This window comes from Chaetodon trifascialis, chromosome 18 (genome assembly GCF_039877785.1).
Source record: "Chaetodon trifascialis isolate fChaTrf1 chromosome 18, fChaTrf1.hap1, whole genome shotgun sequence".
Lineage (NCBI taxonomy): Eukaryota > Metazoa > Chordata > Actinopteri > Chaetodontiformes > Chaetodontidae > Chaetodon > Chaetodon trifascialis.
Genome location: NC_092073.1, coordinates 7,295,291 through 7,320,355, shown reverse-complemented (window position 1 = coordinate 7,320,355; position 25,065 = coordinate 7,295,291). Strand labels below are relative to the sequence as shown.

The 25,065-nt window shown below is 42.2% G+C and overlaps 1 protein-coding gene across 2 annotated transcripts in view; it reads left to right on the top strand.

Moving 5' to 3' along the window:
• Positions 1-25,065, top strand: part of col11a1a (collagen, type XI, alpha 1a) — a 76,645-nt gene that overhangs the window by 34,120 nt on the left and 17,460 nt on the right. For both annotated transcript variants that reach the window (XM_070986415.1, XM_070986414.1), the window contains exons 26-49: positions 541-585; positions 1,271-1,324; positions 1,437-1,481; positions 2,957-3,010; positions 3,137-3,244; positions 3,371-3,424; positions 5,334-5,387; positions 6,427-6,471; positions 6,567-6,620; positions 6,767-6,811; positions 8,748-8,801; positions 9,435-9,488; positions 13,117-13,170; positions 13,596-13,703; positions 16,269-16,358; positions 17,565-17,618; positions 19,799-19,906; positions 20,001-20,108; positions 20,623-20,676; positions 20,818-20,871; positions 21,451-21,558; positions 24,494-24,547; positions 24,629-24,682; positions 24,865-24,918. In XM_070986415.1, coding sequence (XP_070842516.1) covers positions 541-585; positions 1,271-1,324; positions 1,437-1,481; positions 2,957-3,010; positions 3,137-3,244; positions 3,371-3,424; positions 5,334-5,387; positions 6,427-6,471; positions 6,567-6,620; positions 6,767-6,811; positions 8,748-8,801; positions 9,435-9,488; positions 13,117-13,170; positions 13,596-13,703; positions 16,269-16,358; positions 17,565-17,618; positions 19,799-19,906; positions 20,001-20,108; positions 20,623-20,676; positions 20,818-20,871; positions 21,451-21,558; positions 24,494-24,547; positions 24,629-24,682; positions 24,865-24,918 — 1,566 coding nt within the window. The remainder of the gene's footprint in view (positions 1-540; positions 586-1,270; positions 1,325-1,436; positions 1,482-2,956; positions 3,011-3,136; positions 3,245-3,370; positions 3,425-5,333; positions 5,388-6,426; positions 6,472-6,566; positions 6,621-6,766; positions 6,812-8,747; positions 8,802-9,434; positions 9,489-13,116; positions 13,171-13,595; positions 13,704-16,268; positions 16,359-17,564; positions 17,619-19,798; positions 19,907-20,000; positions 20,109-20,622; positions 20,677-20,817; positions 20,872-21,450; positions 21,559-24,493; positions 24,548-24,628; positions 24,683-24,864; positions 24,919-25,065) is intronic.

Below are 25,065 nucleotides of genomic sequence, written 5' to 3'. Positions count from 1 at the left end.
TTCCAGACCTGCAGTCGCTCATGTCATCCCTGCTTCTTTGCCCTCGCTAGCAGAGGTGTGCAAGTTCAAAAAGCAGGCAGCCCTTAATTGCCCTCAGGCCCCAGAGCCTGCTGATTTACAGCCTTCTGCCTCAGCCTCACACCTCAAATTGGAAGTGCCAGGTGTTCTCAGCTGAAGGACTGCATATGTGTGTGTTCGAGGGTGTATATCGACTCGTTTGTATGGGCATGTCTACCTGCCTGTTAATCGGCCTCAAACTGCTAATGAGAAAGATTTTTTGTTACTTTACTGACACAACCTCATCTCTGTTGGAGGAAGTCACCAGACTCCCTTAATAAAATCATGCATTTTTGATGCATGAGCAGAAACTTCATAGACATTGTGAAATGGTGTTTATGGCAATTTTTTTCATACATTCAGTTATTTTTTTCCTTTGTGTGCAACGTGTCATAACTAGTATCAACTAGCTGACTTTGTTCACACACATTAACTGCTGAGCGTTTACTCTGAAAGTAATATTGTGACATTCTTATGTTCCAGGGTCATCCTGGTAAGGAGGGTCCAGCTGGAGAGAAAGGAGCGCAGGTAGGTGTATTTCAGGCAGAGCTGAGAACTTGAAAAAAAACAACAAAAAAAAAACAATGTAAATGCTGAAAGCAGTGTTTAAAAATGTTAAAATAAAACGTGCAGTGACTCATTTTTTAATGTACTCCAAAGATAATTAGGCTTTTGAACAAAAAATGATAACAGGATAGCCTGATTTGTTTGTCATTGATACATCAAATTAAAAATTGATAAATCAAATTACTTAAATAACATGTTCAATTCCAATATTCAGAAGCACCATGTTTCTTTTAGTCCTAATATGATATGGGGTGATAATGATAATGAGGGTTAGTTGTCAAATGTAATTTCGAGTCAGTTATCTAGGATTTTTCTTTGCATTTGGATCAAGAATTAATGTGTTCTCAACCTTCTAGCATGCATGAGGGATAATATTTAATAGTATAGTTAGCTTTGTGAGCATTTTCTTTACATGTACCAGTAAAACACTTACCATGGCAAACAAAGCACAGCCAGCTTAAAATAAAGTGTTTACATTTGTCCATGCATTGGAAAATCTTAGTCTGCTCAGTTACAATAACCAGAGTGCATTTAGAGGCTCACGCAGACGTGTATCGGTGCGTTCCACCTACGACTTCCTTATCTTCTTCTAACCTCAGTGCAAAGCATTCACAACAGTAACCATGCATACTTCTCTGTTCTCTAGGGTCCATCAGGTCCACAGGGTCCTATTGGTTATCCTGGCCCTCGTGGTGTCAAGGTAAGGCTTCAGTCCATGTGCACATTTGAATGACCATTTTTATTCCATTTTGCATAATTGTATTGTCTTCTTATGTTTATAATAATAATAATCTCTCTCTCCTGTCCAACAGGGTGCTGACGGTGTCCGTGGTCTCAAGGGCTCAAAGGGAGAGAAGGTATATAGACTTCTTAACTTGCTAAATTGTTTCCGCATCATTTCTTAATTTACCATCCAGTTTATAGCTAGTGACGGAAAGATTTCTGCAGTTTTGTCGAGAAAGATTACTACAAGTAAACATGCGTTCCCATCCAAATGCTGGAAACAAATCATTTCAAATGTTCTACTAATGCAGGTGATAGATTTGCCAAGTTGAATAAACAGACTAAATTCACTGGGCCTATTTCTGTCAAAGACAAAGTTTAAATGCGTCGAAATTGACAGAATGTTGAAGGTGAAGATGACAAAATAAAGCTGAGGAACAGCGCGTAAATATATTCATGCCACAGATAGTTTACCTGCCCTCCCAGCCTTGTTTTGGCTCTTTTGAAGCGGAGTGGACGGCCGCTGCAGCCTGAAAGTACCGTGCAGACGTCAGTCGATAGCAACCTTCAGTGGAGACAGACTTGCTCGGAGTGACCCTCAGTCAGTCGTTGAATGTAAAGCTGTCGTGCTCGAGGCTTCTACTTTCAAAGAACACTGCAGTCCATCTCAAGCGCTTTTGAAGTCCTCAGCTGTGTGTGCGTGTCGCCATATAGAATTTAAACTAGGTTGCTTATTAATATGCATGGCGTTTATTTAAGATCGATAGAGTTACACTGCTGTATAAAATCCATTATCTGACTGAGGGCTGTTGTTCTCTCTACAATGACAGGTATTCATATCATTTTTATTGAATTATTTATGGCAAAAGATTCAAAAGCAAACCTTGTGGAGAAAGGGTTTGTCATGAATAAAGGATGCGCTTTACCTCAGGTGTGTGTGCGTGTATCTGTGTGTGTGTGTGTGGTCTCCATGATGCGGGTTTCTGGCAACAGACATGATCAGTGCTGCATAATGCATCAGATAGAGTTGAAAACATGGACAGGTGACAGACTAGAAAGAGAATGTGTCAAAGAAAAGAGACAGAGGTTTGGCTGAAGTGAATAGTGTCCTTCAGCAGCCATTTCAGTGTGTTTATCTGAGGGTAACACTGATTCGCTGACGAAGATCACAAAATTTGATCACAAAAGTCTTCATTTAGAGTATTTTGGAAAAGATATTGAAAAATCCTTTTAAATATAAATATATATATACACACACACACACACACACACACACACACACACACACACACACACACACACAAATATATTTAGTCAACAATAAAACCCAAATTCCAAATGTCTATAATCAGTTGGTGCATACTGTAGGTACATTCAGCCCAGCTCGTCCACCAACACCGTAATAGAGTTCTTTGCATCTGCTGTTCCAGCATCCGGCCAGCAGATAGCAGTATTGATCCTGTGATGCACAGAGTGAACATGAGCAGGCTGAATATTGAACAGATGTTCAATAACTACAAAATATCAGGAGAGTTAATAAGTTCCCAGGTGAGATGGAGAAAATAGTCTATTTCAACTTATAAATAACTTCTTTTTTTTTTTTTTTTAGGGTGAGGATGGTTTCCCAGGTTTCAAGGGAGACATGGGAATCAAAGGAGACCGGGTGAGGAGCATCATAACATCGTCTGTCATACAGATAACTTCCTACATGTCCGGCCTGATTTATTCTTTATATGGTGTCAATCACTGTACATGACTGTGATGTTCTCCGTGTGTGTTTGTGTTATAGGGTGAGATTGGCATGATTGGGTCCCGCGGAGAGGACGGTCCTGAGGGTCCCAAAGGCCGAGCTGGCCCCACCGGAGAGTCAGGTCCCCTTGGTCCTGCTGGAGAAAAGGTACTGGGGCTTAAATGCTGAGGATGCTTGAAAGCAGACACAACAATGTCCAGCCATGTTTTTTTATCCCAGCTGCTTTTTTTAACCTCGATGAACCTGATGACTTGTGCTGTTAATGTCTCTCAGGGTAAACTGGGTGTTCCAGGATTGCCAGGTTATCCAGGAAGACAAGGACCCAAGGTAAGTTAGCATCACTCTCACCACAGTAAACACTGATTTCTTTTGTCATTTCTGACTGAATCCGCAGCAGTTATCAGCCTACACTGGCACAACGCAAGAGACAGAAGCATTTGAACCAGATAGTGTGCTGATTTCATGTGAATGGATTCACCATATAAACAATTATTAGAAACTGTAGATACTGCAAACAGCTGGTGAGAAACTATTTTAGTCCGTAACAGCGTGACAGTCAAAGCAGATAAGTGTTACCTGCATCTCTGGGGAGGAGGAGCGTCAGTGCTCATCATCTGTACAATACGTGTTTTACGCCCGACACTGACAGATGCATTTTTGAGGTGACACTTCTGGAAATGAAGCATCTAATATTACCTTTAATGGTGGCCCCTGTAGAAGGGTTGGTGTCTTTCTAGTGAGGCACCATGCACAAAGGGTTTTTTAAGATGTAATTAATGGCTTTATTCATACCAATTACACCATGTAATGTTTTATGAATCACTTATGATCCATTACTAAGAACAACTTCTCAGTTGCCAGGTTGTAAACTAAAACAAAAAACCATTGGCTTGTGTTTTTCCTCCTCCAGCGTGACATTTGTTTCATGTTTTTAGTTCCATAATTAATCAAAAAGAATCCAATGGAGTGTTAGACCGCTGACCTTCTGGGACGGTGCTGCCGAGCATTTTGATCAAAATACATTTATTAACAACATATTAACATTTAGACTTATTAGAAAGTTAGAAACCAATGAGCATTACCAGTATTAAGTACTCGTTTATTACCTAATAAAAAGGATATGCAACAGGCAACCCAAGATTTTGGGTTGCCAGGTTGTGAAACTTTTAAAAACCTTCATTAATTGGATCTTATTGAAAAATATTACACTTAAAAATCAGATCCTTGTAACAGCTGATAACATGTACTTCATTATTAGAGTTGCCTGCTGCCCACCATCCACTATTCATGTGGACTGAGGTTTGTCTGCAGAACAGTTTTCATAAGCGTCCGTCTTAAATGAACGTGAGAGGAGCTGCCGCCTGGGATTCTGATGAAGCATTGGCACAGGGACTCCCAGCCCCCCAATAAATTTATTACCAACATCTATGAGCAAAGCAAAATATTTGATTTGGAGTTGACAGATTTTTGAGCTTTTAAACAAAGCTGCATGTCTCAAAACACGATGAGTTAAATTAAAGAGAAAGGCACGTTAGAAATAAAGTGTTAGACATAACTGAGCACGAGTAACATGTCAGTGATTATTTCTTTATTGAATGTCCCCAATGCAACGTGTGGTGAGGTGCTGCAGAATGGGTAAGCTGCTTTTTAATAGCCTGAGTTTGACTGAAGGAGAAGACTCACGCCATCCCGTCTTGTGTTCACGGGGGTCTTGTGTTAAAGCTGTTGTTGTTCTCCATGTGTGTGTGTGTGTGTGTGTGTTCTGTACGTACTCCTATAAGTTTAGATGATTCGCCTCAGAAGCTTTCTGTGTTCTGCCAGCTTGATAAGCACTGTAGAGATACCAGAGCGGGGAAAGCTTGCGAATTTGATATATTCTCTTGAAAACGCAGGAAATATTATTTTTATGTTAGGCTTTCGCTTTAAATAGACTATTAAACAGCCAATCCAACTGAAGTGGAGACAGCTTCTAGAACAGCAACGTTAATAAATCAGGACATGTTAGGGTCTTGGAAGTGATCAGTTTTATATTTCAAACCTTATGCTAAATTCATGAAATTCGACATGAGCCGTGGCTTTAAGCATGTGAAAGTTCACCGTGTAACTGCAGAAGATATCCAGCAACAGTGCAGATAAATACAAGATGAGCCTTCATCGTCATGCATGGCCTGACCCACGCGGACTCCCTCTTGTTTCCCTCATTCCCCTCCATGATATCTCCCTCTCCTATTGACAGGGCTCAAGCGGTTTCCCAGGGTTCCCGGGTGCCAACGGCGAGAAAGGAGCCAGGGTAAGCAAATACACACAAACACACACTGCGCCTGTTTGTGTATGAAAATCACCACACCATCATATCCCAGCATAAAAGAAAATTGATTCCCATTATAAAGGCCTCTGTATGGTGACTTGGCACAAAAAATAACAGCAGCAAAATCAATGTTGGGGAGAGAACAAAAGATGTGGAAACAATTGTGCTTTCATGGAGCCCCTCTCCCCATTTCTGGGCTTGGAAAAAATAAGTTCTTGACGCAGTGAAAGAGTTCAACGCAGGTACAGGTTTTACTTTCTGCTGTTATCTTTGAAATAGCCAGAATGTTCCCGACTTATCTTGATTTCACCTTAACGAAACTGTTGATTGGCGGAGGTAAGGATGGAAAAAGTCTTATTCCAGATGATCTTAAATAAATAGAAAATGGTCCTTTTTTGAGTCCATCAGAATCACTGAATGGACACTTTGAAGTACATTATCTCAGTTATGCCGAGGCTCCCTGCCAAAATGAAACACTCCATTCTTTCCAGATTTTGTCCAGTGTTGACTTAAAGCCAGAAAACCATTTCAAGCTATTGTAGAAATATCTTCGCTGCATGTCAGCCAACCCGTGGAAATAACATTACTTAGCAAATTCTTTGTTGTCGTTCAAAAAGTGCATATCGTGCCTATAAATACACAACTGCAGTACTTTCTGTCATCGCTGAGATGCGACCTGTTGTTTACTTTTTACTAACAAATATCTTAGTTATCACAGTTCTACGCTTACATACGTCCTTTTAAGATTTTAATGGTAGACTGGAAGATGTGTGCGAGTGCAATGCAGCAACTGATGTTTAACACAAGTACACTTTAATGCACCCTTTAAAATCAAGCTGCTAATTCAGAACAGGAAACCAATTGTTCTGTGGCTGTTTGACACTCGAGTGTCAAGTGATTTTAACCCTTCTCTTTAGGACAAACGTTCGAGTGCTGTCTGAAGTGGATTCAAGTTGAAGAATGACACACAGGAAGTGTGTGTGTGAGTGCCTAAAATGTTTTCCCTTTGATCATCCAACAGGGCGTTGCAGGCAAACCTGGTCCAAGAGGGCAAAGAGGTCCAACGGTATGGATTTTCCCTCCATGGTTTCATTAAATTAATTGTAACTTGTACATAGTATCACAAGGCTTTTGGCTTGACTTGAGTCTTTTTCTGTGTAGGGTCCTCGTGGGGGTCGTGGAGCCAGAGGTCCAACAGGAAAACCAGGTCCCAAGGTACACCAACTACCCTACCCACAACAATACAGCAACTCTCACAGTGATTTTAGGCGTTTTTACTGGGCAGTGTGGGTAGTACTGGGTAGTGCAGAGACCTACCTAAATATGAACTGATGATGATTTGCTGTTGCTGTGTGTTGCAGGGCACAGCAGGCAACGACGGTCCTCCAGGCCCGCCTGGTGAGAGGGTAAGTCCATAACACACAGGGTCTGGGATGGCTACAACACATGTGACCACGCAAAGGGTTATATCTTTGTATCAGCCTGTCAGTATCATCTTTGCATTACTTCTTAGTGCATAAAGTGTCATCCACCTCCACCTCTGACCGGCTGCTTGAGAAGATGACAGTGTTTAACTTGCAATTTTCCAAGAAAGACTAGACAATTAGAAAGGTTTAAGAGGTAAAAATGGAGGGTTTTGCTTTACTGCTATGTCCCTGTTCCTACACTGATCTAACAGAAAGCAGCATTTCTCTTTATTTTTCAGCCTCTTCACTTTTCCATTGGTTCTCAGACTTGTAATGCGGTACATTTGTCCTTTGCAGTGTGATGGTTCACAATAAAAGCCTTCGAGCAGCGCCACCTTATTTAAGACCTTTTGTTAGATTTCCAGTGACGTTTTAGTGCAATTTGATTTTGCTGTGTCACAGAGAAAATATGAAACATGGACTGGGATCTAGTGAAGTCCAAAGAAGGCAATAAACGAGAAAAGCCTGAACTGTTAAGCAACTGCAGCAAGTTACATTAACACTTGTCTTACACCAGAGGGGGGGGAAATGGACTTTCTTACAGCTCTGATGAAGCATGATAAAGGCGAGTTCACCAGAAACCAGAGCCTCCCTTCTGTTAAGTGAAGGCAAATCAACAATGTAGGAGTGTAACCAAGCTCTTAAAGGCAACTTTTGTTATCCATGTGAGCTACACAGCCCGGCACAGCATATTACTCATCATGCCTCATTAAAATAGACACATTCAGTGTTTCCAACGTCAAAGGCCAGCGTGAATCATAGGTATCATTTGATAAAGTTTAAGCCGTCACTGGGTGCACTAGTTTTACCAATACTCACGCGTGAAGCAGTACTCTGGTGAGTGCTTGCTCCTAAATCATTTTCTTTTTTCGAAATCTCTCATGAAATGTGAGGAACTCGCTCTCACTCTGTGCCAGTGTCCTAGTGGATTTTCAGTTTTGGATTTGGGTGTCAGGAGTCATGTTAATATGAACTGAGGAGAAGATGCCTGCCCTCAGTCCTCCAGCACTCCCTGTAATTCTCAGGACCTTCAACAGCACGGTGAAGGAGATGCTGACAGGCAGCTCTTAACTTTTCATGATTCCATTTGGCTGGAATGCAGTTCTGAGAGATTCAAAGTTTCGAAATTCCAGCTGGACAAACTGTCAGTTCGTGAACTCTGCTTAACAGCTGCTGCAGAACGGGTTTTTTTGAATAAAGAAGTTGCAAAAAAAATCCTGCAAAATTGAGATATAGAAACCTGAGTTAAGTCAGGCATATTTATGTATATTGGAATGCAAATCTCCCTTATATTACCTCAATGATGCACTGTGATGCACACCAGGTGTGTCTGCAAACAGTAACTTAAAATCACTCCCTGTTGTCTGGCTCGTGTGAAGTTATTACTACTTTTTCCCTTTAATATCACAGTTTGGCATTTGGCAGGAGTTTACCTTATTTCACCAAGCAGGTTATTCACTTACTCCGAATCTATCTTTTAAATATTTCACCCCAGGAATGCCCCCATTTCAAGAAATATCACCACTCAAACGTTAGATTACAGTCTTGGATTAAGCCTGGTTGGACCACTAAATTATCACTAATACAAAGTCAGAGAGCCCTATAACTCCACATTTCTCTGTGGCTGGATAATAAAGAGAGTGTGACCAAAAGCTTAGCGTTTTTTTTCGCTCCGCTGTGCTTGCTATAATGACCTGATGAACAATGACTGAAAGCAATGGTTTTAGATCATTTTCTGTATTGAATAGCTTTAATTTGCTTTCTGAAGCTGCTCTAGAAACAGCCATACATCCATATGACACTCTTCCAATGTTTAATCATGGCACCGGTTGCTTTTTGTGTGTGTGATGCAGCACTGTTTGTCTGTCACCTGCAGGGGCCTCAAGGACCTCAGGGCCCAGTGGGCTTCCCTGGACCAAAGGGCCCCCCTGTAAGTATTTTGCCTTCCTGGACACTACACACACACACACAACAGCTCGAAGCACTGTAAAACCCGCACTTACCTCACAAACTAGTTCAGTGTCTACACTCTTACTGTACTTCCTCTCCTCTTCCTACTGTCTCAATGGCGAATTAGCCAAGTTTGCAAACATTATAAGTCGCGATTGATTCAATTTGAGGAGTTCATGGGGTGCAGTAATACATAGCAATATCCCTAATTCTGTGCAGGGATCATTAGTCTAACTGTTATTGAAGCAGAACCCATTTTCTCACTCCCCCGTCTAGGCAGGAGACAAGTGGTAATTTCCACCTATCGATTCAGGTTGGATTCATAGCTGGCTCTTCGCTCTCAGCCAGTGATGTTGTTCCTTTCACTAAAAAAAAAACCAGAACCTGTTATTTTTTCATGAGCATTCCAGTAGTCTAACTACAATTTTGCCAGAAAATTGTGTTTGCACTACGGGTGTTTTGCTGATGAAGCATTTTCACAATACTGCTCTAATAAAAACGCATTGCTCGGAAAAATAAACTTTTATTCCAGCAATAGGGACAATTTCATAGTGCCATTATTTCCTTCAGATATGAATGTGATAGTGATGAATGTACTATTTCTACCCTACAGGGACCGCCTGGAAAGGATGGGCTGCCCGGACACCCTGGTCAGCGCGGAGAAACAGTGAGTCCTATGGATGCAATATCCTGTGTGGCTTCGTTTTAGTCTCAGCCTCTAACTTCCTGCTGAGTGTAGAAAAAGAAGACCTCACATCGAGCAGGAAACTCAATATAACTGAATTTTTCACACTCAGACACTTTTGGCATATTTCCACTGCTCGAGCAGATACAACAGTGACACCTCATAACTTTTTTAGTTTGTCAGAGACGTTTGCTCTACTCTCACTGCTCAGTCTAATCTCAACCCGATCGCAAGAACAAATGTTGGCATTGGAACGTTTCTACAAAACATGGATGTGTCGAAACTCTACGATTCTTCATGTTCAAACTTCAATTTTACGCTGCGGTCAAGGTCTGATTGGGTTTAGGCACTTGGTTAGGCCTACAAAACACACAGAAATGTACCATGCCAACATTTTATTCTGGAGACTCTTCTGCTAATCTCATTTTAATCCCACTAGAATTAGTTTTGTTGTGTTAATGGCCGGTAGTCTGCAAGGACTCGCTCCCATTTAGGTTAAATTTGCCAACAAGACCTCTTTAGCTCTCATTCTTCAAATTGGCTCCTGATTGCAGGACAGATCTTATCCCCCCAGTCAGTGAGCTGCACTTCAATTGAATCTCCCCTCTCTTCCTCCTCCACACCTTATCTCTATTGCTCTTGTATGCAGGGGATTACAATCAGCGATACAACATCTGAGTGGGATGCCAAAGGGGCAGACATGCCTGTTAAAACAAAATTCTAAAGACAAATCCGTTGCAAATGTTGTCTTAGTCTATCTGTCTGTCTGAGTGAATCCAGATGCCTCAGACTCCTGTCTCATAGGGATGGACACCAGGGAGCTGGGGAGCCATTTCTGATGCAGCCTCTATCTTGTTACTTTGGCAAGTTTGCAAATATCCAGCGGAAGGATGCTGAACTTAGACTGTCCGTTTGCAACAAGGTGGCCTTGTGTAGCATTACCTGCTCTGAGCGAGCAACCGTAACTGACGGATAACCAAAAGCAGCAGACTTTTTTTATTTATTTATTATTCCAGAATGCAGTCATGAGCTTAATGAGAAATGTGCTAAATCTGTACTGAAGATGCATTGATGCATATGTCCTTTCCCTGTAAGATTTATCTGCCAGTAAAAAAAAAAAAAAAGAAAGAAAGCAAAGTTTGACTCGATCACATCTACAATCCCCTGCTCTCAACTTCGATTCCTCCATACTTGGTATGCATCAGTGCACCTTGGTTTGACGAGGCTCAGAGGGCAATAAATTCTACTAAAAGCTTGACAGATCATCGCCTCTATCATTAAAGCTTCCCTTTCCGCCAGCCTCCTTCCTATAGATAACGTAATACACCACACACGAGTGCTTCCCTGCCTTTGCTGCTATTCAAGCGACAACAATAGAGTCTTCATTAAGGTGTTTATGGCTGTAGATTTATGTGCTGATGAACAGGCTCCACAAGCATCCAGTATGATAATAGATCACAGCAATAAAGATGCTCATGGGCGCTAAGCGCCAGCAACACAGGTTGCATTTGAGGAAGTGCATATAGAGATTTGAGTCGGTGTCTCTGAGTCAGGGCCAATGCTGTAACAGCGTGGCCTGAAGGTTTCCACTGAATAATACATCACCATAAATCACAACACATAGGGATCAATACGCCTGGAGTCATAAGTCAGCCAGGAATCTTAGGTTTGAAAACTTTTTCAGCTTTTGGGATGGTAAGTTACAAATGACATGAGGTATAAATGCAATGCCTCGCTGAAAATTGCTTATATGGAGCTTGATGACAGAGGGATTCAGAGATCAAATGGAAATCAGTGGAAAAATCAGTCGAATGGAAAGTCAGCTTGAACCCAGCGCTGCTCTTGATATGTTTGCTTTATGCGAATCACACCCTGGCAGTAATGGTTTCCTGCATTCACTTATGCCATTGAAACATTACATGTTTTCATGTCTGGAAATTCACCAGTGTTTAACAGCTCAGATAAAGGTGGCAGATATGTCTCCATTAGATAAAGTCTGTGTTAAGGATACCAGACGTTTTTATCTTCACACTACTGCTGCATTCATTCTTTCATCGCCTGCTTCTAAGTGCCACATTGTTAATATTAGGGATAATATAGAGTACTTAGAAGAAGCCTCAAGCCAATGCAGATTGGATTGTTCCTCTCCTGGAAGGCAGAAGTTCATCTGATTTGTGCTGCAGCGTTGGAGTCAATGCTTGAGAGACTCAACAGGCTTGTCCTGTTCTGCTGTTTGACTTTCTTCAGCATGTCCACGAGGAAGACTGCAACAGAAATCCACCACACACTGTGAATGTAAACTTAGGCAGCACGTTTATTATGACTAAATGGCCCATAAATGGCACCTAGAGAACACTGTGTACTAATCATACCAGGATACTTCCCGTTTATTATCATCATCATCATTATTATTATTGTTGTTGTTGTTCGAAATCGCTCTGTAGTCCAGGAAGCAAAATGAATTAAGTATTTGTCTGGTTTTTGTGCAACATACAAAATTGAGCAATGGATATTATCAATAGGTTGATCAGGAAAAGATTTTTTCTTCTTTCATTAAATTCACAAACATTTGTGAGTTTAAAGCTACAAGCAATTGTTAACAATAAATCACACTGACTTATGATAATAACATCAACTTATGAAGCTGAGGGTAATGTGAGCTAGCAGACGCCTAATTACTCATTCAGCAGACTTAGAGCAACATTATCATTCCATCAGAGTCCCACATCTTGCTTCATCTTCATATTCGTTGGTCTTTTATCTCTGATTTCATTAACTGTGAAAAAAATGAAAGGGGTCTTTTGCTGTTGGATGCTTTTCTCTCTTAACCAGCCACTTGTTTGCTTTGGCTGTGTATTTGTTGGTGCTGGGCAGGTAGTGTGCACTGCGCTTGTCAGGCTTTGTTTGATGGAAACAACTGCCAACAATTTAATATGAATTGTTTTAAACTCCACCACGTATTCCTAATTTTGTCATAAGATTAACCAGTGACTCTAAAATTAAATCCGAAATTCAGCGTAGAGCTGTAGAATTTGGGTTACATTTTGATTGACAGTGACCAGGCATCATAAGCACTTTCAATTAAATACTGCGCTAGCTTATGACATCACTGATGTCAGCTGTTCAGACTGTACATTTAGGAACCCATCAGCAAAACTGCCCCATGTACCCAATCACTCTAATTCATTTAGCTTTAGTGGCATTTCAGCCTGCAGTGCTCATTGTTAGCATCTGAATATATATACTGTATCTCTGCTTCCAGATATACTCCTTAAAAAGCGATCTGCTCCTGCATCGCTCTGTTGCCTGCGTGCTTTGTAAATCTCCAACCTAGACACTACATAAAGTTATAAAGCATTTCTAAGCATGGTATTAAATTGAAATTAATTGGGTTCCAGCCTGTCCTCTGTCACACATTATATCTTGACATCTACTACTACTGAAAACCCCTTGGTCCTCCATCAAGCAGATTCCAAACCAAAACCCAAATCCCTGCTTATCAGCAGAAACAAATTCAGCTGGAGTCTCTGTGGTTTCTGTACTTGAGTTTTAAGATGTGTTTCTCTTGTTATTGTGAACCATATAAATAAGGCCTTGTAATCCTTTTCAGGGTTTCCAAGGAAAAACTGGTCCACCAGGCCCAGGAGGTGTTGTCGGGCCCCAGGTAAGAGAAATGTATTATCAAAGAATAAATGAATGAGTAAAGAATGCAGCTCCAGTAAAGGCAATACAGCAGTCCTAAGGCTGCAATTGGGCAGATTCTTGGGATCAACAAACAATAGCGGTGCCCTGAACAGATGTATATAGATGTAAAGCAAGCAAGAAATTCTTTGAGTAAATGAAAAATAATGGTGCTGGTGGAAATTTCTGAGCCTATAAACAAAATGTTGTAAATCTATTGCAGATCTGTTCTCATTTTAGGAAAAGATTGTTCATTTATTTGGATTGTGGACACCCACTGACTCATGGGGCTCTTAAGCGTCAGTGGAAATTAACAACGAAATTCATCTTCACTAACTTTTAGAGCTGCATTGGCCATATTGCATCATTTGTTATGGAATAATATCCAGCTGTGTGATGACATCTTAGGGACCGACTGGAGAGACTGGTCCCGTTGGTGAGAGAGGCCACCCTGGACCCCCTGGCCCACCCGGAGAGCAGGGTCTTCCAGGCGCTGCTGGCAAGGAGGGAGCGAAGGTATGTGTCCAGTAATTTGTCCTGGGGGGGGGGGACACTAACAATTACTCTTCTCAAATAAATGCTCAATTACTAGTAGCACAGCATGCTAGAAATGGCCACGGCTACGGTGGGTAACAATTAAACAATAGTCATTTGTTCAAAAGAGTGGGCTCAGCTTTTCTCATGGGCTGCATTAGTTTTGTTTTAGTTTCACCTACGGGAGGAAGCCAGCAAGGTTGATCGAGAGATCACCAGCATAGAGGTTTGCTGCAAATTGAACTTATGCAGTGGCAATTACCATACATGATTTGATTTTTCAGATTGAGCCAGAGCATTGACAAGCAGCAGTTACATTTCTGAAGGGCATGCAACGCTCAATAGTCTCCTGGACTGCTTAAATATAACTGAGGATAAGCAGAAATAAATCCATAACAGTTAATTCACTCATAAACACGCCGCAAGTGTGAAAGTCTCACCGTCATTCAAGACTGTGGCAAGTGACTGCTGAAGACACTGAGATTTGGGGAGTGTCGAGCAGCTACATTCCCTCCCTGGCTCTCTCGTAGCCGGCAATTGAGTGCCCATTAGGAGCAGACAGTAGCCATTTTATAGAAGTATGAGCTGCACCGAACCAACCCACTGATTCCCAGGACCACTCAGCATCCCCTGCTCCCCACCCTCTCCCTCAAACCTCCATGTCTTCTGCTTTCATTTTCTCCCTGTCTTCCCCAAGCAGACAGTTTAATCAAGTCCACCGGCTAACTCCAAACCCTCTGCTCCTCGCAGCCTCGCTCTCCTCCCCGCTGCTCTCAGCCCTGTGCATCAGTATGCCAGGGACACTTTGTGGAGGTCTTGGCAGCAGAGACCAAATCCTCTTACACCTCTCAAGCCCACTCTTCTGTGCCTCCCTGTTTGCAGATAAAGTCAACTTGCCAATATAAAAGAAAGGAAAGAAGTGACTTTTTTTCTGAAGTCAAATGGACTCGCTTTGGAGATGTGGTGTTTGAATTCAAGTAAATGAAGTTGCCCTGCCATCATCAACGCTACTAATTCCTTGTGCTCTGTTTGCTCGTTTCAGTCCAGAAAAGCTCCCCGTTCACATGTTTTTGGCGTTATGTGAAATCATCCCCGATGTTTTGAGCTTTTACCCTTTATGCACTGCATTTTTCATTATTTGTATTCTGTAACCTTTTCAACAACAAGAAGAAATGTCTCGCAATTACATTGATTCTGGAACACTGAAATCTTTGTGTTCCATGTTGTGGCTGATTATGTGAAAGCAGTAGTGCGGTGGGTTTGATTAGACATGGGGCTTATGTATTGACTGTGTGATGACAGTGCTAATGAATCCACAGAAAACATACATGCGTTAAAATAATTGCAGCTAATGGCCCATTAAAATGGATGTTGCCTACAAAACAAGGACACTTCTTTTCCTGGTTGGATGTGCAAAGCCATTAGTATATACTAGATTTGCTTTTCAGTCTGTATTCACTTTTTTTTTTTTTTTTTTTTTTTGGGGGGGGAATTTAGAGTTCTCTCTCGCTCAGCTGCAGGCTGTGCAGTGTGGTACTTTATTTTAATATATAAGTCCAGACATAACTGCATGTGCACATTTCACCAGAGGGCTCAGAGGAAGAGGATGTTAAGCATCTTTAAGTAGGATGACCATTTCTTAAGTCCTCATTTACAAGTGCAGTGCAGTTCTCAAACACAAGATTTAGCTGTCATGTGCTTTGCATCCTCAAACCGATCTCGACAGCATCCCAACCCCAATTCGACACTTCACAAGCAGCATTAGAAGTTGTCTATGTGGATAACTCAGTGTTAGATAAATAAGAAAGTCATCTTAATTGGTTTCCAAAAAAAAAGTTCCGAGCTCTCAGTTTGTTGTTGCTAAGACGATGACACCATGAGGCATCACTGCTGCTGCAGCAGATTGACACAGTGTAAGGAGAGGCTAAACTGAAGCTTACGTTTACTTTGTTGTTTTCTGTGTCGAGGAGTGATTTTAAGAGTAACAGCTGCTCTCTGGAATCTCTTTAACTGCGATTTGTAGCAGCATATGAAAACATCAAAGGTTAAACCTTGTTCAGTTAAACTCATCATCCACCATTTTTCTGTATAAAAAAGTTGATGTGGATACCTCAACTCTGTACCAACCCACTGGCACAGCAAAAACTTTATGTTGGCAGTCTGGCATTGCCTCCAATCTTTGCTCATTGTCTGGGCATTTTGCTTGGATGTACATCGTGTAGACGACAGTTTTCTCCTTCACAAAGACACTCTTCTTACACCTGCTTGGAAGAATGCACCACTTGTTGGGCTCTTATTAATCTTGGCTTCTAATTTTCACACTAGAATACACACCAGCTGTTCTAGAAACGCCGTCAGATTTCCCAAACAGTGTAACTAAAATATCGAAAAATCCGAGGCGCAGCATCGCGCTTGCTGTTGTTCAACAGATTTGGGAATTTAGGCCTGTCATTGGAAAGAAATGATTCAAAAATGACAACGCTGTGTTGATGAACATATTATGAACCAAGCTTATTCTAACACAAACATTTGGGATTGTGTGTGTAGGGAGACCCTGGACCACAGGGATCGCCTGGCAAAGACGGTCCCCCCGGCCTCCGAGGCTTCCCTGGAGAAAGAGGTCTACCTGGTGCCACGGTAAGAGCCCCACTCCAGCTGCGCCCATTCATCATAGCTTCCCTTAACATGTGTTTGCTAGTGGAAAGTGACAGAACATTGTTACATAACAAATGGACCAGCGTCTATCTAGAGCTACTCACTTCATTAGAGACACCAGCCATGGAATTCAGTCCTAGCAATCAGTCCGGCGCGGCGGAAATCTAAAGCGACATCTTACAAATGAATAGGCGTGCCTCTGCATCGCTCTGCTGCCACTGACAGCACTGTTTTAACTGCCGCAATGCATCATGGGCCTCTTGTATAGAAGTAAGAAATTGTTGGTTAGGGATTCATTTGTGAGGTCATTCCCTGGTTTAACTCAAGGAATTATTTTTCATATTTCAGCAGTGGAATTTTTTGGGGGGGGGTGCAGCAAAGTTATTCTCTATATGCATTATTTACTCAATGAATTATTAAGTGGGAAATGTTGGCAATTAGACTGTGGTGGCTGGGAATGGATATACTATAGGGAGGGGAAGTGTTTTGCTGCCTGCATCCTCAAGGTCAGTCAGGCTCTGCAGGCCAGCAGCACCACTGATTGTTTTCTGCCATTGTGATTTAGCCCAGCACACAGCCAGAGCCAGCAGAGACTCATTACCCATACTGCCATGTGTTCTTTTGTAGCCCACTAGGGAGCTGCACACACACGCACATGCACACAACACACACATTTTTTGGGCATTAACAAACATACAGGAAAGCACACCTACATGCAGCATATTATACATGAAAACACATGTACATGTACACACCTTCACACACAGTGTACGCGCGACTTGTGTGTCCATATACAGTATGTGCACCACTCTCATGCTGCAGCATCCACAAGAGCACATTTAGAAAGGAAACGATATCTTCTTTAGATGTGCCACATGGTACTGAGCTATCGATGTAGGATTTTTTGGCCTTGGATTCATGCTGGTGGTCCACCAGGATTAAAAAATGCCAATAGCAATGATATTTCTTTAAGCAGTGGTCTGAGGTTAAAAGCACTTTTCTAGTGGTGTCTCGCTGGAGTGACAAACCATTAAAAGATGGCGGACGGTCCCGGCCGGATTGGCACCTGATGATGGAGCTGTTGAAATGCAGGCCTGGGGAGCGAATGCAAAGGCTGATTTAAAGTTGCGCAGGGTTTAACAGCAATGTCAAGGAAGTCCTCATGTGTTCTTTTCTTCTTCTCCTCAGGGCCCAGCAGGTCTGAAGGGAGGAGAAGGGCCCCAAGGTCCACCTGGTCCTGTCGTAAGTATGCTGCCACCTGTGATCAAAGTACCATTGGGTAATAGATGGTTTCTTTCCTCCCTGTGTTGGCATTTTAGATTTGATTTGTGTTACTGATTAGCGCGGAGGCTTGTACAGTATATTTCATGTTTTAGTGGAAAGCACCAGAGGGCAGTTTGGACCATTCGGAGAGGAAAAGCTTTAAAAAATGGCTTCAATTTACCCTTACTAACTGCTAGGCCATCTTTGTACTGGCTTTCCTTTTCATATCACCACCAGGGAAGATTTAGGCAACACTCTCAAACTTATGAGAGACAGTTAACATTTATTTATTTGTTTTAACTTTTATTGCCCCAGGTAAGGTTTGGTGAGCAGCATGCTCTTATTCAGCTTTGTAGTGCAGCTCATTCGTGAAATTATACACACTCAAACAATCCAGTGATGTGTACACCCACTGGAGCAGCTAGGTTATAAGTGCCTGGCTCAAGGACATCACAACTGTAGCTACAGAGGAAGGAGAGCAGAGATTTTAGGAATTAGAAGGTAAATAAGAACAGTTGAACTGCAGTCACAGTGACATTATAGGCAGACATGAGAGGAAATCTGACATAGTTAATTATTTAAAAGCACATATATAATACTTATAAACTCATTAAGCCATCACGGTCACATCATCTGTGTTTCATTTTTTAATTTTCCAATGAAAGCGTCACCAAATTTCCTCCCGTCCCGCTGCGCACAGCGATTTGTCACGGGAGCGATCAAGCGATAGAGTAGCCGGGTATCAAGACGGTTTGCTCCATTGCCTCCTGGCACACGGAGACAGACCTAATAAACAAACACACACACAGAACAAAGCCACACAGCCAGGAGAGCATCCATATGGTGAGTCACAGCGTGCAGTCTTTCTGGGCGATGCTCCTACACATCCCTCATCTGCCCCCGAGGTTGCATCCCGCCACTCTACGCCTCCAGTGTTCCTCCCACAGCCCTGTCAGACTGTCACAGAGACTCTAGAGCCTCTTCATAAGATTCAGTAATAAGGTCAGCATGATGTGATGGGCTGCTGCTGTCACAAGAGCTTTCTTTTTGCACCTAATCATGACTTTTATGTGTTTTTTCAATGTGCACACGCACATATTAAGGCAATAAAATCACAAAATACGAGCTGCTCAAAAATTCAACATGTTAGATCATCTAATAGGCCCTTATCATTGTCTCTAGACATACATTGTTGAAGTTGCAAATGTTTTGTGTCAGTGAGAGCAATATGAAGTGAATACATTTACTTCTACTTTTTCTTTTAAATGTTATCTTCTTCTCAGGTGATTTAAGTTGTAATTACAGCCCTGGGAAATGAATACATTCATAACATCCTAGTAACCTCCACACAAACTTTAGTTTGACTAATTTCTTTGGATTTAAGTGTCACTTCACTTAAAAGGGTAGAAAAACCACCAACATTTGGCATCAGCAACTACTATTCGAACTGTTTTAGGGATAGCAGTGAAAATTTACCCTGTAAATAACAACGCAAACAGCCTTCGGATAAGAATAAAAGTGCAATTGATTTAAAAAGAAATAAATAGAAAAAATAAAACCCCACAATGAAACATGATAAAGTCCAAAATCAGCACAAAATATCAACAAATCAGCCGCATTTGTATTTTGGCTGTACATTGACAGTTGTCTGGTAAGTCCATGTTCATGCAAGCACGCCATCAGTTAATTCACTGCAGCAGAGATATAAAAAACTAACTGTGAATGTCATTCACCATCATGTTTTATGGATCTACATGAGCACTGAGTTCCTGTATCTGAGTATTGATACACAGCAGCAGCCTCTTTCATTCAGAAATGCATTTTCAGCAGCAGGAATGAGATGCTCAGAGCGTAGAGAGTCACCAAGACGTCAGTTCCCCGACAGCAGATAATGCTGGCAGCTCTGCTTTTTTACAACTTAAAAGCCACCTGCTGCTGTGTTACTTCAGATTTCCTCTTAAAAGGTGTTTGTGTATGTAGGTGTGTATGTGTGTGTTGATCTTTTTGCAGTGGAGCTCAGCTGGGCCTTGCTTTGTACGTGTCTTAATGGCACTGGTTACTGTTCGACAGGCTGACAAACCAATAGAGTCCTTCTCTCCAGAATGAACCTTCTGCCTTTCATTTTTCACTCATCATCTCTCTCTTTCTCCCACTCACAGGGTTCTCCTGGTGAGAGAGGTCCTGCCGGTGCTGCTGGTCCAATTGGCCTGTCTGGTAGACCTGGCCCTCAGGGTCCTCCAGGCCCTGCTGGAGAGAAGGGAGCACCTGTAAGTATTTTTCTAGTTTTCCTTCCTTCAACCTTCAGTTCTACCCTTTTTAGTTTTCAAAATATAATTAAAACAAATATTTTTGTTCCCCTAGGGTGAGAAAGGGCCTCAGGGTCCTGCTGGTCGTGATGGTGTCCAGGGCCCTGTTGGCTTGCCTGGGCCCGCAGGACCTCAAGGTCCACCCGGAGAGGACGGCGACAAGGTCAGTCAGCCACACTCACCAACACTTGTCCCATCCTGTTGGCCCAGTAACAACTCTCCATTGCGTTTGGAGCCTGAACCAGATTGCCAATCAATCTTCATTCCCACGTTCACACTGAAGCCATCTGCATCAAAAATATGCATCTCTCGTTTCCTCATTGTTGCCTATCCATCTTCATAACCGAATGTGCCAGCAATCGCAATTAGAGGAGGTGTAGAAGTGAAATCGTGTTGCTCGTTTCATCTCCTGCAATCATTACGCCCCTTAAGGCCACTATCGGGGATTCTACCGAGCTGCCAAACATATGTCACTGCAGAGGTTTGCTATTCAATGGGCTAGATCCTACACCTCCTTTGTGTATCCATATAGTGCTGTGTGAAGATTAGACCTGCAAATAATGGTTGTTTGTGTTGAGCTCAGGGTTTTCAATGATTTTCATAAGCTGTTAAGAATAAGCTAAGCAGAGCTGAGGTGGCTGACTGTTTGTGTGTGTGTGCGTGTTTCTCTTTCCTAGGGAGAGGTCGGAGAGCCCGGTCAGAAAGGAAGCAAAGCCGACAAGGGAGAACAGGTGCGTTATGGTGATGCTGCGTGTTTTCTAAAAGGGGTTCCCACTTACAGAATCACACGCTAGCACCATTATCGCAATACGAGTGAGCTGTGTTTGTGCTTTTAAGGGATATTGTGGCAACTTGTTCTTGTTTGTGTTCAGGGTCCTCCTGGCCCAGCTGGTCTCCAAGGTCCCATAGGTGCTCCAGGTCCTGCTGTAAGTACAGCTTTCCTAAAAAGCATGGATGAAACATATCTAATGGACTACATGTGAATTTGTGATATCTGTAGCATCACAAAACAGATAGGCAGCTAGATATCCTGATTCATGAATGGTAGAAAATGCCATGGTGGAGTTGTTGTCTGCATGTCCCCTAAAATCCTTAATTTTGAATGAATCACAGGATTATTCCTCACAAAGACGTGCAGTACCAAACACTCGGCATTCAAAATTGAAAAACTATCTCACTTCAAGTGGAATCTCCTCTGTTACATCAGTAAACAATACAAACATTTATATGAATATTTCAGACATTGCACAACAGAACACTGTTTTTGCTCACAGAGCCTTGCAAGCTTGTAAGAATAAACATAACAGGAACATGCACTCAGTTAAAGTGTTAAACTCAAAAGGAAGGTCACTGTTTTTGTACGTACATGTATGGTTTTGATGGAATTTATTGTTGGCTGCACTGTGAATGTTTTAACTTAATTGTTTATTGCATGAAGTGAATGTGCAAACATTATTTATTTGAATATAGACCCCAGGAAGAGTAAGATAAGTGTCTTTTCTCAGGGAGCTGATGGAGAGCCTGGTCCCAGAGGTCAGCAGGGTATGTTCGGACAGAAGGGAGATGAAGGTTCCAGAGGTTTCCCTGGACCTCCCGGTCCCATTGGTCTGCAGGTTAGTACCATCTGCGCACACAATGAGCTGCATGGTGTCACAATCTTACAGTCATCCGGTTTGCGTCATCTAAACATCTACCAAAAACAGCTAAATACAAACAGTAAGTAAACAGCTTATACATGCGTTTATGTTACAGCAGTGCTACACAGTTACAGAGACCTTCAGTCAGTTAACATTTTCATAGACATATGTACGAGGAGGCAGCACCGATTATGTGTATGTATAAAAATGAATGGAACTCCACTGTACTGCCGCTGTACCTTGACTGTTTCACTTGTCAGATGATGGCATTTTTCTTCTGAGGTCTGAAGTGGTATAAGACATCCAGCCCTCTATGAGCTACAGTCACAAAGATAATGTTCAAAAAGACATTTCCTGGTGAGCCATATATGGCTGGAGAGATTAGCTCCTCAGGTGAGGGATCGCTTGAAGTTACACACAGTGCCATCCTAAATCCAGGGCATCAGTTCATATTCGCTCTATGTGCTTCATATTTTCATATTCTGCATGCTCCTGCGTGTGTCATATGTTTTGGACTCTGAAGTGACATTGTAATCTAAAAGCATTAGAAGGGCCGTTCAATTAGCGGCTTTGCTAATCCCACACTCTGCAATAATCACATGTTGCTGAGGAGGGAAGAGCTGATTAAGCATGCACAAGAGGTGGGAAGAAGAAAAATGCAATTAGTTTGTCAAACTGAATAGAAAAGAATTAGGATTCATCTTTTAATTTTTTATTTTTAGAGTATGCATAACCACTCACTGTATATATTTATTGTCAAATATCTTATTCATACACTGTATTTGATCTTATACAGTTTATTGCTAGGGACTAGAAGTCTGCAATAAAGTGAAGTAAATTCTGTTTTTTCAGTCGTTTACTCACTCATTCAGCCTGCAGCAGCAGCTGCATTGTCTAGTCATGACATACATAAGAATCAGTGTCATTGAGTTACTCTCTAAGCTGCGTGGGGTTACAGTACTGTGTGGCATTCATCCCACACCGAGCTCCAGTGCAAACACACAAACTCACACAGCTGCCCGTGTCGTACACTCTGCTTTAATTGGATCTGTGATATGTATTATGTGTTGGCTGAGCTTTTGGCCTTCCATAATTCCACCTTCCCTCGCTGACAGCAGCCTTCCTCCAGCACCACCTGGGTTAAGGAGGGCCAGCAAGGATTCTTTCTCAGACCAGCAAAGAATATCTGTGTGTATAAAAAGGCATTGTCATCACTGCTATATTTTATCTTGGTATGAAAATGATTCATAGGAGTGTAGAGGTGTAGGTTTTAAAGAAGGATTTAGTGTTAGCCGAATAATTTAAAGGGCAGATCAGCTTGATGCAAAAACATACATGTTGACTAATCTACACTACAACCAGGCTTAATGATGTTTTGCATCCCTGTGATAATACTGTAACGAGGTAGGACCTTCACCTCAGTACTAGCTCATTTGTTAGTAATTATGTGTTTTATTAGGAATCAACTTCTCAAGCTAAACACGTTAAGAGTTTACTGCAGAGATTGGGGTCATTGTCTTGATGAAATTACATAGACGGCCGCTCATCATTCCAAGGTACCATCCTATCTCTGCAGGATTATATCCAATGGACTTTTAATTGGGAGTAATTCGCATCCCATTGCGATTCCATTAATTGTGTAGACTGACCTGCTCCCATAGTCAGTTCCTCATCGAGCTCATTTACCATGCTGCATAATTAGAAGCACCTCTAACGATGTCAGACTCGAGGAGACCTTTACACAGATGAGATTTCTCAGCACGGCAGGAATCAGCATGCAGCTGCACGCACTTTTTAATACCTACGAAAAACACAGGGGCATGAACACATGCGCTTAGATGTAGGGCAATGCGCGCATACACAAACTAACAGTCAGCAAAGAGTCTTTTTTTTCCCTTTGCCCTGGTTGTGAGTATTAGAGGTTGGTGTAAGCGCGTGTAGAAGACGTAATTCTTTGATCTCCTCTTTTGCAAACGTTACGCCGATGACACACCGCCTCTGCATCAAGAACAGACACACACGCACAAAAAGAAAGCGGGGGGACAGCTATTTAACCACAGCAATTACTGGTAGAAGTGTCAGGGACCAAACACGCATACGAGGTCTTGACCAAGCTGCTCATTTAACATGCATGAGCGAGCTGGATCTGTGTGTGCACCTTTGAGTGAAGATGAACAAGCCGCCGGCAGCAAAAGGGAAAGCATTGGGTATTGTCTTGCCAGAATTGTACAATGAAAACATTTCACCTCCTCCTGAGTGTTTCTAAAGAGGCTTAAACCCCTGTTGTGCTTGGAGATACATCACTGAGTTCTTCACGACCAGCAGCCATTTCAAGAATTCCAGCTGAATTAGGCCCTTTAATACACAGCACATGTGCACGTTTTAATTCTCTTTCTCCACAATGTCTCATCCCTCATTCAAAGAGCTGTTGAAAGATTTGGCGTATTTCCTTGAAGGACTAAAATGGCTCCTGTCATCAGTTAGTAGTGCTGCTTCTGTTTCTGTTCTGCTTGTTGCGCAGTTTGTCTGCACACGAGTGGCTGTTTTTTTTTTTTTTTTTCTGTGTGTGTGTGTGAAGGTCTCCGGTTCTGACCTTGCTCAGCACATATTCATTGAATATTTCATCAAACAGATAATAGGACGAGACTGCGGTTAAAACATGAATTCAGATGATTCATTTATGCATGTTCCGGCCCACAGATATGCTTAATATTTCAGTGCATCACTACAATGTATTCTGGCAGTCAAATCAAATGTCAAATGAGATTTCAGGCAGGAACAGCTGTTGTGAAGGCACTTAACAGCACAAACAAAATGAAGTCATTAAGACCATCGTTGAGAAACAGCACAGGAACAGGGTTATTTTCTTTTCCGATAATGTCATTGTTTATTCGCTTTTTGTCATCCTCAGGGTCTTCCAGGACCTCCTGGTGAAAAAGGAGAGAACGGTGATGTTGGCCCCATGGTAAGACGTGCATCTGCTTCTTCTACGCACTCTTATTAGCAGCGTGATACACTTTAACAACACCGTGTTTCTTTTCTGCAGGGCCCTCCTGGTCCCCCTGGTCCCAGAGGTCCTCAGGGTCCTAGTGGAGCTGATGTACGTATGGCTCATTTAAATCAATGTGTATACGCAATGTTAAATTCCACGTTAAACTGTCATATAAAGTTAACTTTAGTGGCTTTACCTCGCCTATTTTACATCGCAATGCCTGGATATCATCAAATCCTCTCCCAAGGTGATGGAGGATGACTCATGTCTTTCTTAATTTCCTGCTGCAGGGTCCACAAGGCCCCCCAGGAGGAGTGGGCCCCATGGGATCTGTGGGTGAGAAGGTAAGAGTCAGAACATGGCCGTGGGTATTCTGCCCAAAGCGTGATGTTGGACTGAAATACTGCTCGCCTAGCCCTTCCAGACCGCCCAGCTGCGCCCCTTTGTTACCACCTGCAGTCTGTCCATTTCATATATCCAGGCCTTTTGTC